Genomic DNA, 13054 nt, shown 5'->3' with positions numbered 1-13054 from the left:
TAAAAGGCGACTGCCTCCACCTCCCCCGCGGTACTGCTATTTGCTGAGACATGAAAAGAAAGTAAAAGTTTCTGTATTGGGCATCTCTTTGTATTTTCATGCCCCCATCTGCTTTGTGGTCCTGTATGTGTGTGTGTGTGTGTGAGTGTGTGGTGTGTGTGTGTGTGTGTGTGTGTATATGTGAGTGGCTTTTTTTTTTGAGCTGCATCAAGCGAGCGCTCTGGTGTGAGGGTGAATGGAGCAGTTTGTAAGAAACACTGATGGCCAATCGGCTGCGACATCGGCGGCCGTTGATAGGGGCAACCACGTCTATCAAAAGGCTAAGAGCCAATAGGAGCCGGGCCAAGGAGGAGTTCAGGTGCGCTTCGTTGCGTCCACTTGGCAAACAGCCTGGGAGACGCCTGTGGCAAAAAAGTAACTGTCAAATGCACGGCTCCTTTAACAAGAGCGATCAGTCCGGCTCCAAGAGTCATGGCGACAACAGCGTCTAATCATTACAATATTCTCACCTCCAGCTCCTCCATCGTGCACTCGGAGCCCGGGAGCATGCAGCAAGGGACGGCTTACAGAGATGCACAGACACTGTTGCAAAGCGATTACAGTCTACAGAGTAACGGGCACCCTCTGAGCCACGCTCATCAGTGGATAACCGCTCTGTCACACGGCGATAGTGCTCCCTGGTCCACCAGTCCCCTGAGCCAGCAGGACATCAAGCCAGCAGTGCAAACCGGCAGGGACGATCTCCACAATTCCAGCGGCTTGCAGCATCAGACGAGACCGCCTCATCTAGTGCACCAGTCGCATGGGAACCATCACGATGCGAGAGCTTGGAGGACTACAACAGCTGCTCACATCCCCAGCATGGCATCTTCAAATGGACAGAGCTTAATTTATTCGCAGCCCGGGTTCAGTGTTAATGGCATGATCCCGGGGGCCGGCCAAGGAATGCACCATCACGGTTTGAGGGACACCCACGAGGACCATCACAGCCCTCATCTCAGCGACCACGGCCATCAGCAGCAGCAACAGCCGCAGCGTCAGCACCAGCAGCATCAGGGCCACCACGACCATTCAGACGAGGACACGCCGACCTCGGATGACTTGGAGCAATTCGCAAAACAGTTCAAACAGAGGAGGATCAAGCTAGGCTTTACCCAGGCTGATGTGGGGCTAGCCCTGGGCACGCTATATGGTAATGTCTTTTCCCAGACGACGATCTGCAGGTTCGAGGCCCTACAGTTGAGCTTCAAGAACATGTGCAAACTCAAGCCTTTATTGAACAAGTGGTTGGAGGAAGCGGACTCTTCCTCGGGGAGCCCAACCAGCCTCGATAAGATAGCGGCACAAGGAAGGAAGCGCAAAAAGCGGACCTCCATCGAGGTAAGCGTCAAGGGCGCTCTGGAGAGCCATTTCTTAAAATGCCCCAAACCTTCGGCCCCGGAAATCACTTCACTGGCAGACAGTCTTCAGTTGGAGAAAGAGGTGGTACGGGTATGGTTTTGTAACAGAAGACAGAAAGAGAAAAGGATGACACCTCCCGGGGGACCACTCCCGGGACCTGAGGATGTTTATGGGGACACCCCACCACATCACGGGGTTCAGACTCCAGTACAATGAACACAGACGGACCTCCTAAAAGTTTTTTTTTCTTTTTTTTCCCTTTCGATTGTGTCAATTTCTATTTCAATTAAAATAGCAAACAAATATAAGCACTGGACTATCTGTCATGATAGCGGGTGTTGCGATATGTTTATTTTTGACCTGAGAGGGGAGCACCCAGGCAATGCAGTGAGTATTTGAAAACAACGACAGCGGCGGCGGCGACAGCACCAGCGGCTGCTGCAACCTAATAACAATAATAATAAATCAGGCACTGAGATTAACGTTATCTTTTGTTGTTATTTGTTTGTTTAAAACGAGTGAAAGATAATGCTACGAAAAGAGGAATATGCGTTCTGTAAAGATATGCCCAGCACTGTGACATATGACGCTTTCTAACGTGTAGCCCCATTGTGGAAACGTATGTCAAATTAGTCTGTCAGATTTACAAGGATTTCTTTGTGACGACAATAATAACATTAATAGTAACCAACATACAGTTTATTTGTAGTCTATTATTACGGGCAAAAAATCTGAACTACTATCATCAGAATGTAATACCATCATTGTAAATGGAGTGCAGTTCTGCAAAAAACGAGCGTGCGTAATGGGGAAAAAAGCTGTCGCGCGAAATCTGGAGATATTAAAATCAGTATCTCCAATGTTATATACGAGAATAGTTTAAATTTAGGACTGTCCATATCCTCTATCCGTAGGATAAAGGCATATGAAGAGAATACGCCTGACACATGTAAAGACGTACCTTGCAACGTACTTAACAACGGCGAAAAACCTGATGACGGTTTTCAGGATGTGCGGCTCTGGGAATAAAATAGCACTTTCCACGTTTGTTCCGCTATTTTGTTGTATGTCCCTACAACAGTTCACTGAATGATATGTAAATATTGTATATTTCTATTGGAAATGCATAGCTGAATTTCTTTGCACATTGGGGCACTTTTCTTTTCAATGTTTTCTTTGAAAGACAAAACAGGCTGAACTGTTCATTTATTTTTTTATCCAACATACATTTTGTATTAGGTTTTAATACGTTATATTTTTTATTTAAAGCGATATTTGTAATGTAGTGGATATAATATCAAATGTAGTTATTTGCAAAAATCAATCCTACCATTCATCTTGATTTTTGATAGTACTTTCTTTTGTCCGCTGCTCACTTCAAGTACAAAATTCTGCTTGGGCATCATCTTTGCAGATTAATTCTAAAGTTCAGGAAAATGTGAAAAACGAATCCTTGACTTTCAGGTTTTATATAAAAAAAAAGGACTTAAAAAAGTTGTGTTAAAGACTGCAAAGGGTGCTGTACAACACTTTTAAAATAAATTAACTAAATGTTAATTGGACGGCTACATTTATCATAGATATAGTGTCAGAATCCGGTCCATCTTTAGTTAAAAAAGAAAAGGAAAACAAACGTCACGATCATGAAAAGGAATATATATATATATATATATATATATATATATATATATATATATATATATATATATATATAAAGAGACAGAAAATACCATTGCCGGTGGCGTTAGTATTATTTTGTGGTACACAATGCCATGCCTGGGAAGAGATCACCACTGTATTTTACAAACCGTATTATTTATTTTTTGAAGGGATTCTGTTAAAAACTATCGTCCATGCCCATGTCTCGAAAGTACATAAGCATTGACTGATATGTGTTAACGTGATTGTAACTTATTGGGAAATAGCTTTCTAGTGATAAAATCAGGGCGGTTAGATTGTGAACAGATTGAATTAACTCTGAACATGAAACTAGGAGTAGACTGTCCATAAGAAACAGGAGGTGGCAATATGCTAGTAAAAAAAAAATAACATTGAAAGTTTTACTTTTTTTCTTTTTCATTTTATTTCAACTGAAAGGGGTTGCCATACACACCTTACCACAATGTATATATGTGTATATTTGTCTTTTGAATTAGGGACGGGATTCAAATGGATTTGTTCTTTGTACATTTCTTTTTATTTAAAATATGCTGCCCAGGGAAATATTTTCATATCATTTAAAGTGGCCTGCCTCAATGTAATTTATTTCTTTGAAGTCAAACAAAACACACAAAAAAAAAAAAAGTTCTGGGGACAGTTCTTTACTTCTGTAGCTTTAAATAATTAGATGAACCAGATCTTTGTGGGATGTATTTTTTATTATTTTTATTTTTGTTATGCTTTTTTAACATTTATTTTACAGACTTTGTTTTGGTACATTTGGATGTGCTTGTGGGGAAAAAATAAAACAGCGCACAGTTCATTATATATTTATGTTAAAGTAATATTTTATTACTTACATAAAATAAGAATTGCACAACATTTTAAGTATGGTCATTGAAGTTCGTTTTGTTTTTCATCACCTCAAGTGTTTTTGTCATGTTCAGACAGCTCATAAGAGAGTTGGGTCTTTTTATTTTTCTACTTTGATTACTATTATTATTTTATTTTTTGAGGACAAAATTGACGTTGTCCAAATAAGCTTTTCTTGTGTATCACAAATAAGAATAAAAGTATAATGATGCAAAAGGAAAAAAATATGCTGCTTGTAAAACGATTTGTTGAGTGGTTAATAAATTTTACGTATATACATATATATATTAAATGAATAAATGCAATAATAGGTCAGACATGGAAGCTTTAGAAGTTAGAAGTAATAGTAAAAGTCAAAAACAATCGACAGGGTTTTATCAGCACTTTTACAGATAGGAAGATTTTCAAGCATCTCTGATTATATTCTATTAAATTGGACTCTAAAAGAGTTGTTTCGCCTTCTTAATAATAATACGTTTTAGAATTTAATGTGATTTCAGTGATATGTGTTAAGATTATTAATTATCCCTTGTGAAACCTTTTATGAGTAGATTTCGGTATTCTTTTACGGTAACAGATTTAGACATTTTGAAAAGGTTTGGAGTGCAATACCCACCAAGAGAAAATGTTGTTTTGCTTATTGACCTCTGATTTTCTTTAGAAACTCTTGTTTACCATTTCTTTCTTCACTGTTGTTTTTCTATTATTATTTTTTATTTTGTTTTATTTTATTTTCTTGCTGGTAGTAGTAGCGGCGGGATGAGTACAAGCAGCAGCAGCAGCAGCAGGAGTGAACATATATGGTATTGCTATTGTGAAATAAATCAAAAGTATTCTGCGCAAAGTGCTACAAAATGACACAAAACCCCAATCTGCTTTTGGCTTTTTGATTTACAGTATCTCTACTGGTTGATACATTTGAAGAGTTTATGGAATGTAAGCCTCCTTATTTTCAGCCGAGTCGATACAGTAAAGCCTCTCAAAGAGATGCACTCAGATGATCTTCTTATCAATAGTCCTGTAGGGAAGTGACAGAAAGAAGAAGTGTTTTGTTACTACAGGGGGCCTGTTGGGTAAAAATGTTTTGAGTTCGCTATGGATCTGTATCCTATTAGGTCGATACTTTAGGTGTGCGTTTAGCGTGGGGATAACGTGCCCTCTACTGGTCATTTGTGGAGTTTGATCACTGGACCGTTGTTTTGGTTTGGATAAAATGGCACAATCTTTCCTCTTGTGATAGTCAGTCAGGCACTGAGTGCGCTTTCCAAAGGAAATTTTAATACACGAGAGCTTTTACTACAAATAAGTACAACTGCACTGTTTTGGAGTAAATTCTTTACAAAACCTTTGAGGACCTAAATTAACATTCAGAAAATTGTATATACACGTAGAAGAATAATACACTTTCCTTAAAGAGATTGTTTTCTTTTATACATACTTTTAGAGAAGAATTAACAGAAATCTATAGAGAAATATTTAAACAAAAGGAACAAGTTTGGTACTTTTACTTTGGAAATTGCCATGCGGGCAAACAGGAAAAGAAAAACGAAAAGAACAGCACGGACACAAACAGTCGACAGCTCTTAAGGTTTACTGCATTAGGACCCTTTAAAGTAAGCCTTAAAATATTCATACTTTTTATATTTTAAATGCAAATGTTGCATTTAAAGGCAAATTGTGACATATATAAACTCATGATGATTTCTACTATGTAGATTACAGTATTTTGTTGTAAAAAGTAAAGGGAAATAATCATTGAATTAGTAAATTCACAACATTCCTGTAAATTTCGAATGAGGAAGGGGTGACTTTGTTTTTTCGTTAATTTTTAATTAGTACCGTTAAACATTTATTGTTCTATAGAGTCTTTACTATATGTCATCTTTTGCAGTCATATCATTTTTCGCACGGGATATTTAAACAACGAAAACAAAATGTGTAAAATATTCATATCTTTAGTTTGATGCACAAAATTTATAATGTACAAAAAGTATTGAGTATTTCTAAAGTATGTTTGGTGATACCGGCAATAGTATTTGTGCTAGTATTGTTATTATTATTAAGCGCCCTGACATGCTGAGAAAGGTACGTAGAATCAAACTTCTGAGCCTTCCCGCAGCTCTTCTTCTTGGGTTTGTTTTGTTAAGTTCTATCACTTCTCAATTTTTTTCACAAAACATACCGAAGAAAATACATATACATTTTTTGTTAATGAATTAAAATATGCAGTCGCTTCTAACTGCGAAATTAAATTAATAGCCCGCTAATGTATATATGTTTCTTTTATTACATTTTTCAACACTGCCCTCTTAATTTTTTAGGCTTTTTTTATTATTATTATTCTGAGTACCAGAGATATAGTTTGGACATTTTTTCCCTGTCGAAAATCCCAGTGAATCACCATTGAAGCAGTGTGATGCAACAGCAGTTTGATGGATGTGCTGAGAGGAGGAGAGTTTTATGGCTCCTTTGCATTCAGCGGCTTGCATCGCTGATTACCATTAAAATTAAGTTGTTTGTACACACTGTCACACCTCATGTAAGCAACTGATTATTACTCCAATTAGTCCGTTTCCAATAGTTCGGGAAGATGGTCTGTCTCGGGTCGATGTTGCAGGTGGGTTATTTACCGCCGCCACCGACCGGGGTCACTCAGCTGAGCGTCGCTTATTGGGAATGAATCAGGGACGACCCCCCGCTGCGAAACCGCCTAGGATATGGCCGGAGCAGGCGTTTAGTAAAGTATAACACAGGCGTGGGCATTTTACTTAATCAGATATCATTTGCTAAAATGTATAAATCACTGATTACTATTCTGAACTGTATAGTTTAAAGGATTGAGGACATCAGAAAAAGTCAACACCGACAGTTTCTATTACTCCACAGTGAAACTGAAATCGATTTAAGCAACATTCTAAGTTTGATCTATTTAACGATCATTGAATGTCAGCAATGACCCAAATCGATCCGCAAGCTGCAAAAATAAGAATGTAGCTTATTTTTTAGTTTGTAAAATTATGTAGCTTGAAATCTCTTCATTATTTGTTTCAATTTTAATGCTCATACTTAAGTGGTTTGACAATCAGTTTTCCTTGGTTTAATAATTTCTCTTACCGCTTTAATGCATTAAAACATCAAAACTTTCGAAAACGTCCATGACTATGGAAGCAGCAATTTTCATTCAGAAAGCAAAGAAATATTAAGTTATTTTCCGTTACTTTTTATTCACTTTTATACATGAAATTAAACATGCGTTTACCAGGCATATTTGGATAAACAATAGTTGGGCATTATGTTGCTTGGTGATAAAATTTACATTTAAGAAGCAAGCCCGCTGTATCCTGCCATAATTCACCAGTACCAGTCTAAAAATCTAATTGGCAATATGGCCTTGTGTGCTGTTTAACCAGGGCCTGTGTCCACCAAATGCTGCTTTGATAAATCTCTTCTTGGTTTATTCAGCGTCATATTCAAAGAGACATTTCAGTTCATTTTAAAACGGAATTTTGAGATTATCTTGAGGGGAGATGAACGTGAATTTAACGTAATGCGATTTAACCGAGTTAAAATAAATAAGCAAAAATAAAAATGACTTCACATGATTGTGTTTTTTTCCGAAGTTCGGTCTAGAAAAGTTATTTTCCTCCTCAGTGAAGCCGTGTATAATATTTTTTTCTTGAAAGCGACATATTGTACTTGGGTGGTTTTATGAATTATGCAAAATTGCATACAGTACGTACATATATGGTACACACACAATACATACATACATACATACATATTGTGTGTGTGTAGTTTTTTGATTGTATTTTGTTCTTTCAGTGTTCTGTAGCTATATTTTTCAATCGGATGCTTAGGGAAACTCTGCCCACTGTTTATCGGCATTATAATCGAAATTGCTCAGATAAATATAAGAAGTAGAAAAAGTGTACTTGCTACAACTTGACTTTATTTAGTTAAAATTATTTGTAATTTAATTTATTATTCCACATTCATTCGAATACTGTCTATTATTATTATAATCAATAATAATAATAATAATAGAGTTTTCTTACTAGTAGTAGTATTAGCTTTGGTTGAGGTATTAAAATAATAATAAAGGAAACATTACACCGCAAGTGTTACACGCGCTTCAGGTGTATTGCAAAAAACAATGTCCAATATGTGCATGTATATAAATATTGACGACTATAGTTAAGTTTATTTCAATATGTGTTTTAAAGACTAATAAAACATCAAGCAGTTATAAATAACAGGGCGATAACAGTGCTTTACAGAAATTATAATTTGAGCTGCTTGCGCACATTTTTGATGCTTCCGTGCATAATAAATAACATCTTGAATGCATTCAAAGTATTTGTGCAGCTCTTTAAATTTCCATAGTTAAAATGTGTGCTGAACCTTTCTTGATTGCTGCTTTGCTGCTCCGTCCTGCTGATGTTACGTAAGTCCGTAGTAGTATGAAGCTTTTCGCATATCACCCCGGGCCTCGGTGTATTTGCATAGTGTGGGTACTGCACTTCTACGGACGCCTGCCTTCGTTTGCTTATCGAGTTGGTGGCCTCTCAAGTTGCTCTCCACCGCCATTCACAAACAGTGGCGCGTTGCATGGCTCTCTGATGCCCCCTAGTGGGAAGATCTAGGCTAATGTATTTCAAATAGAAATGTGCAGAAAACAAGAACGTAGTGAAGTTGGAAAATCAAGAGTTCTAAAGTAAAGGTTTTTCTAAATGCTGCATCTTTTCACTTATGCATTAAAGTCTAAAAACGTATTGTTATAACCTAACACTACTATAGGAATAACATAACTAAAGAGAGACTTTTCTAATTTTATGCTGACAGAATCATTACACTTAAAAACGTAGGAAATTTGCTTACTTAAATGCTGCATCTGATATCATATAAGATAAAATAAAGATAGAGACCAGATAAAATATTTTTCTGGCATTTCTGTCAGGAACACAAAGTCAGGTATAGTAATTTTCATATATATTAATTTCAGACCTGAGTATTGTTTTGTTACGAGATTCACAAATCAAAACGAACCTCTTTATTTCTGAGAAACAATCCAACAGAAACAGACGTGTCGTCTTCAGTGCCCACAGTCATAACCTAAAACTGAAATAAAAAAATAAATAAATAAACACATGAAAAATATTAGTATTGTCTATTTTGCTTTGCGTTCCGACGCTTTCGGCCAGCACAAAATAATGACAAAAGTTTGGCTGCAAAGCAAACTCCAGCAATGCTGCATTTTACAAAGTGGATGGTACTTTACGGGTGACAATGAAATACACACACAAATGAGGGCTCATTCAGCGTACACTCTTCGCGGTTTTCTATTTCTATACCACAAGCAATTGAAATAGCCTTCGAGTTATAAAACGTTTTAAGATGGAATACCGTTTGGTTTATATTTATATTTTATATAATAAATGTAGAAAGAATATGAAACTGAAATGAACTAAATACTAATGACGTGAAGAATCCTTTAATTGAAATTATTATTTTTTTAAAAAAAAAAAGGTAATCATCACTAAACTCTAACCCAGACAGTTGCTCACACCGGCACGTTCGAAGAGACGACCTCAAGAGACTAATAAATAACATACTTAGGCAGGTCAGAATGTTTAACAAGCTTCGATTTCGTAAAACTTGTTATCTTCACAATATTCGGTACATGCAGGAAATGTGCACTTATTTACAAATAACAAGAATAATAAGATTAAAATAATTAAATGGACACTAATCACAGTAATGTAAACCAAAAGCTTTGTTTTTTAAACATAAAACGCACGGTGTATTGGGTATAAGCTTAAAAATTAATTCATGGAGGAAGCCGACCGTTAACGGTTTCACTTTTTTTGTTCTTTTTCCCGATGCCAACACTTGAGTTTTATTTAAATGTGTAAAGGCAAGTTGAAGCGTCTCTGCCATGTTAATTTCAAAGCTGGACCAATTAATCAATTGATCGTTAATAAATAATTAATAAAGAAAGAAACGTTTTGTTTCTGAAGTATTTGCTTCTATAAAATCGAAGAATTTAAAAAAATACAAAAAAGATACCGCGCTTTGAAAGAAAACGCACACATGTTAAAACAGTTTAAGACAGCCTATGTTGATTTAGGCGAAATAAAACAATTTGATTAAAATTCACGTTATTATTAAACTGTATCGTGATACATTTTTACTTTTTTGTTCATTATATTTGAGTAAAAAAAAAAGTCAAGGACTGTATTAAATCAAGTGTGTGCGTCTTTCCATACGTGTGCATGATATATACACACACACGCACATGCACTAAGTATATGTGTGTATAGAGAAGATTTGAACTCTATGTTATGTGGGCTTCAATACTTTCGAGAGAGGCATTTGTGAGGAGATGTGTTCGCAAATGTCAGACTTCATACTCTAAATAACTGCATCACAGTACTTTTTTACCTGATAGACGAGAACAAAACTCAAAGTCACTCTCTCAGTTTTATGTTGACTTGCAATAGCAGCTCCTCAATGAACAACTGGACATTTCGGTAAGGCACCATTTATAGAGAATATTCAAATACAACAGGACTGACATGCCATCCAACGCTGTCTTCGGCTTTATTTCCAATTGATTTCAGGAAAAGCTTTAGTTTCCCACAATGCCTATAACATAAAAAATGGGTTCATAAAAGGAAAGTGTTGGTGAATAACCATGGTGAGCACAAACAATAATATATAAGAATATCAAATTGCATATATACCTTTTTATGATATTTTTATCATTTCTTATACATAAACAAATTGGTGCTCATCAATGTAAGGGTGCAAGAAAACACATCTGGCTGCAGCGTCTCTTTAATCGTTTTTTTTTTAAATACACATTTAGCTTTTTTCCTGAAAGAGTTCAGCATTCCCAACACATTCCTTGGCTACTGCTTGTTTCAGAACCTTGCAAACATACAGAACATGCTGTGAATAGAGGTCAGTCTTGAGCAAAAGTTTTCATTTGAAATAAAGTTACAGTTAAATATCTAGTATGTTAACTTTTTGTTTTTGCTAATTCTTAAAATATAACCTTCTAAATATTAACTGTACATAAGATCCTTAAGATTCACCTCTGCGCAGTGTTTTTTGGTTGACAGCTTCTCTTTAATGCCAATAACTTTACAAGTATTAAAAGTTTGTGTGTATGTTGTATGTGTTTTTCCCTTATGTGTTTACACATTTTTCTTATCTTTAAAGTTTTCCCCTAACCTTGTTTGGGTCACAGTATATAGTCACTTTTCGTCTTACGGGTTGTTTGTTTGCTTCATTGTTTCTCATTTAATGCCTAAGATGAAAATGATCAACTCCTCTGCTACTCAATTTGAGTTACATTGGTGTAATTAATACGTGATCTGCAGTTGGTTTTGGTAGAGTGCAGTGAGGTAGGCAGGACGTGTTCCGGAGCGAGGAATTTAGTGAACAATTGAAACTCTCAGGAGGTGCTGGTTTCAGACGGAATGAACTGTACTTTTAAAAGTGCAACATTAAATTGCATTTATAAGTTGCTTTTCACGCATACAAAAAAAATGGACAACACTAAGCAAGTCTTAGAATACACTTCTTGCTTTGTGCTGCCCTTTATGTGTACAGTAAATAAACGTTTGGGCATGACTGGAGTCACATTTGCCAAAGAATGTAAGGGGATATTACTTTAATCATTCCTGCCCAGACATGGCTCAGTACAGTACCTATAAATGTTATGTCTGAAAACATGGATGCCTAGATCACATAAAATGACAGACGGTTGTTCTTTAATTCTATTCCTAAAATGCCCAAGAAAGCTTTGTCATGCCTTCACTCCTTAAAGCATTGCAGTGTTTGTATTTTGACACAAAAGAGCTCTCTTTACAACAGGAGATATTGTGTATTTTTCCATTATGGTTGTATTTATGAGTAGATGGGCATGTACAGAAGAAGTGAAAAATGCAAACAAAAAAAAGTCAGTATATTTAAGAAATGTCATAGTAATAAAAACCTAATCAATAGCAGATTGCTCCACAGGATATGCTAATGGTGTGTAGCAGGAATACACTCTAAGCTTAAGTGGTAGGTAGTGCTTTTTGACAATATTTCATTATACTTTACTAAAATATAGAACACAGCATTTACATAAAGGATGGGAGTAATTAAAGCAATAAAATTTACATTCAAAAAGGTGACTGATTAAAACAGACATCAGTGTATTTTTCAATTGGTCACAAAAATGAAAACCTAGAATCACTGATCTAATTTGACTAGAAGTCACTGCTTGAATCAAAATACCGTCTCTCATCACAAGTGGGACACAATCATGTAATAATAGCTGATACACAAGTCATTTGTCCTTAAGTGAAGCATTTAAAAAAAAAAATCATGCCTGTTTTTGTGGTTTATAATTGGGGTTACAGGGTGACAGTGCAAAGGGCAAAACTCCCCAAAAAATGTCCATCTTCAAATCAAAAATGTTCCTAATTTTTGGATAGTGTCTTGAGATTTGTTTATATATATATATATATATATATATATATATATATATATATATATATATATATATATATATATATATATATATATATAGTATAAATATATATATATATAAATGGATTAGATCAACTTTACTAATCCTATCGGTTAAACTGCATACAGCAGCAGAAATATAAAAACAATGATGCAGACTCACAATACATCCAAACCATTGATCAATCGCTCAGTAATTAAATAAATAAATAAATTTATGTTGTGCAGCTATTATATATATATATATATATATATATATATATATATATATATATATATATATATATATATACTGTATACAGTATAGTACGTATATAGGTAAGATTCAACCAATTCAGCCAAGTTCATCTTTGTTCTTCATCTCCTTGCCTGTCTCCTGCTGTAGCGACTTTTCCTGCACCTGGTCGTGGTTTCTTGTAGCTTGTTTTTTGTGAATGTTGCAACTGCCATTTCTGCTGAGAGTTATTCAAGCAATTAAGGAATAGCCAGCTTAGACTAGGCTTCCCTATCCGGTTACAGTTATCTGCACAACATATTTTTAAAAACTGTACCTATACGTAATTTTAATGCACATATTTACATCGGGACTACTGCAAGG

The 13054-nt window shown here is 35.6% G+C and overlaps 1 protein-coding gene across 1 annotated transcript; it reads left to right on the top strand.

Annotated features, from left to right (window-relative positions):
• Positions 1-250: 250 nt before the first annotated feature.
• On the top strand, positions 251-4158 carry pou3f2b (POU class 3 homeobox 2b). The gene has a single exon (XM_039747600.1). It carries the CDS (start codon positions 472-474, stop codon positions 1615-1617), a length of 1146 nt encoding a protein of 381 aa, XP_039603534.1. The 5' UTR covers positions 251-471; the 3' UTR covers positions 1618-4158.
• Positions 4159-13054: the final 8896 nt, after the last annotated feature.

The sequence above is a fragment of the Polypterus senegalus genome, chromosome 3, assembly GCF_016835505.1.
Source record: "Polypterus senegalus isolate Bchr_013 chromosome 3, ASM1683550v1, whole genome shotgun sequence".
NCBI classification, from domain to species: Eukaryota; Metazoa; Chordata; class Cladistia; order Polypteriformes; family Polypteridae; genus Polypterus; species Polypterus senegalus.
This window is presented reverse-complemented; position numbering and strand designations above follow the sequence as displayed.

What these genes read in the sequence shown, in the direction of transcription:
- pou3f2b (XM_039747600.1), top strand. Translation starts at nt 472, where the DNA reads ATGGCGACAACAGCGTCTAATCATTACAATATTCTCACCTCCAGCTCC.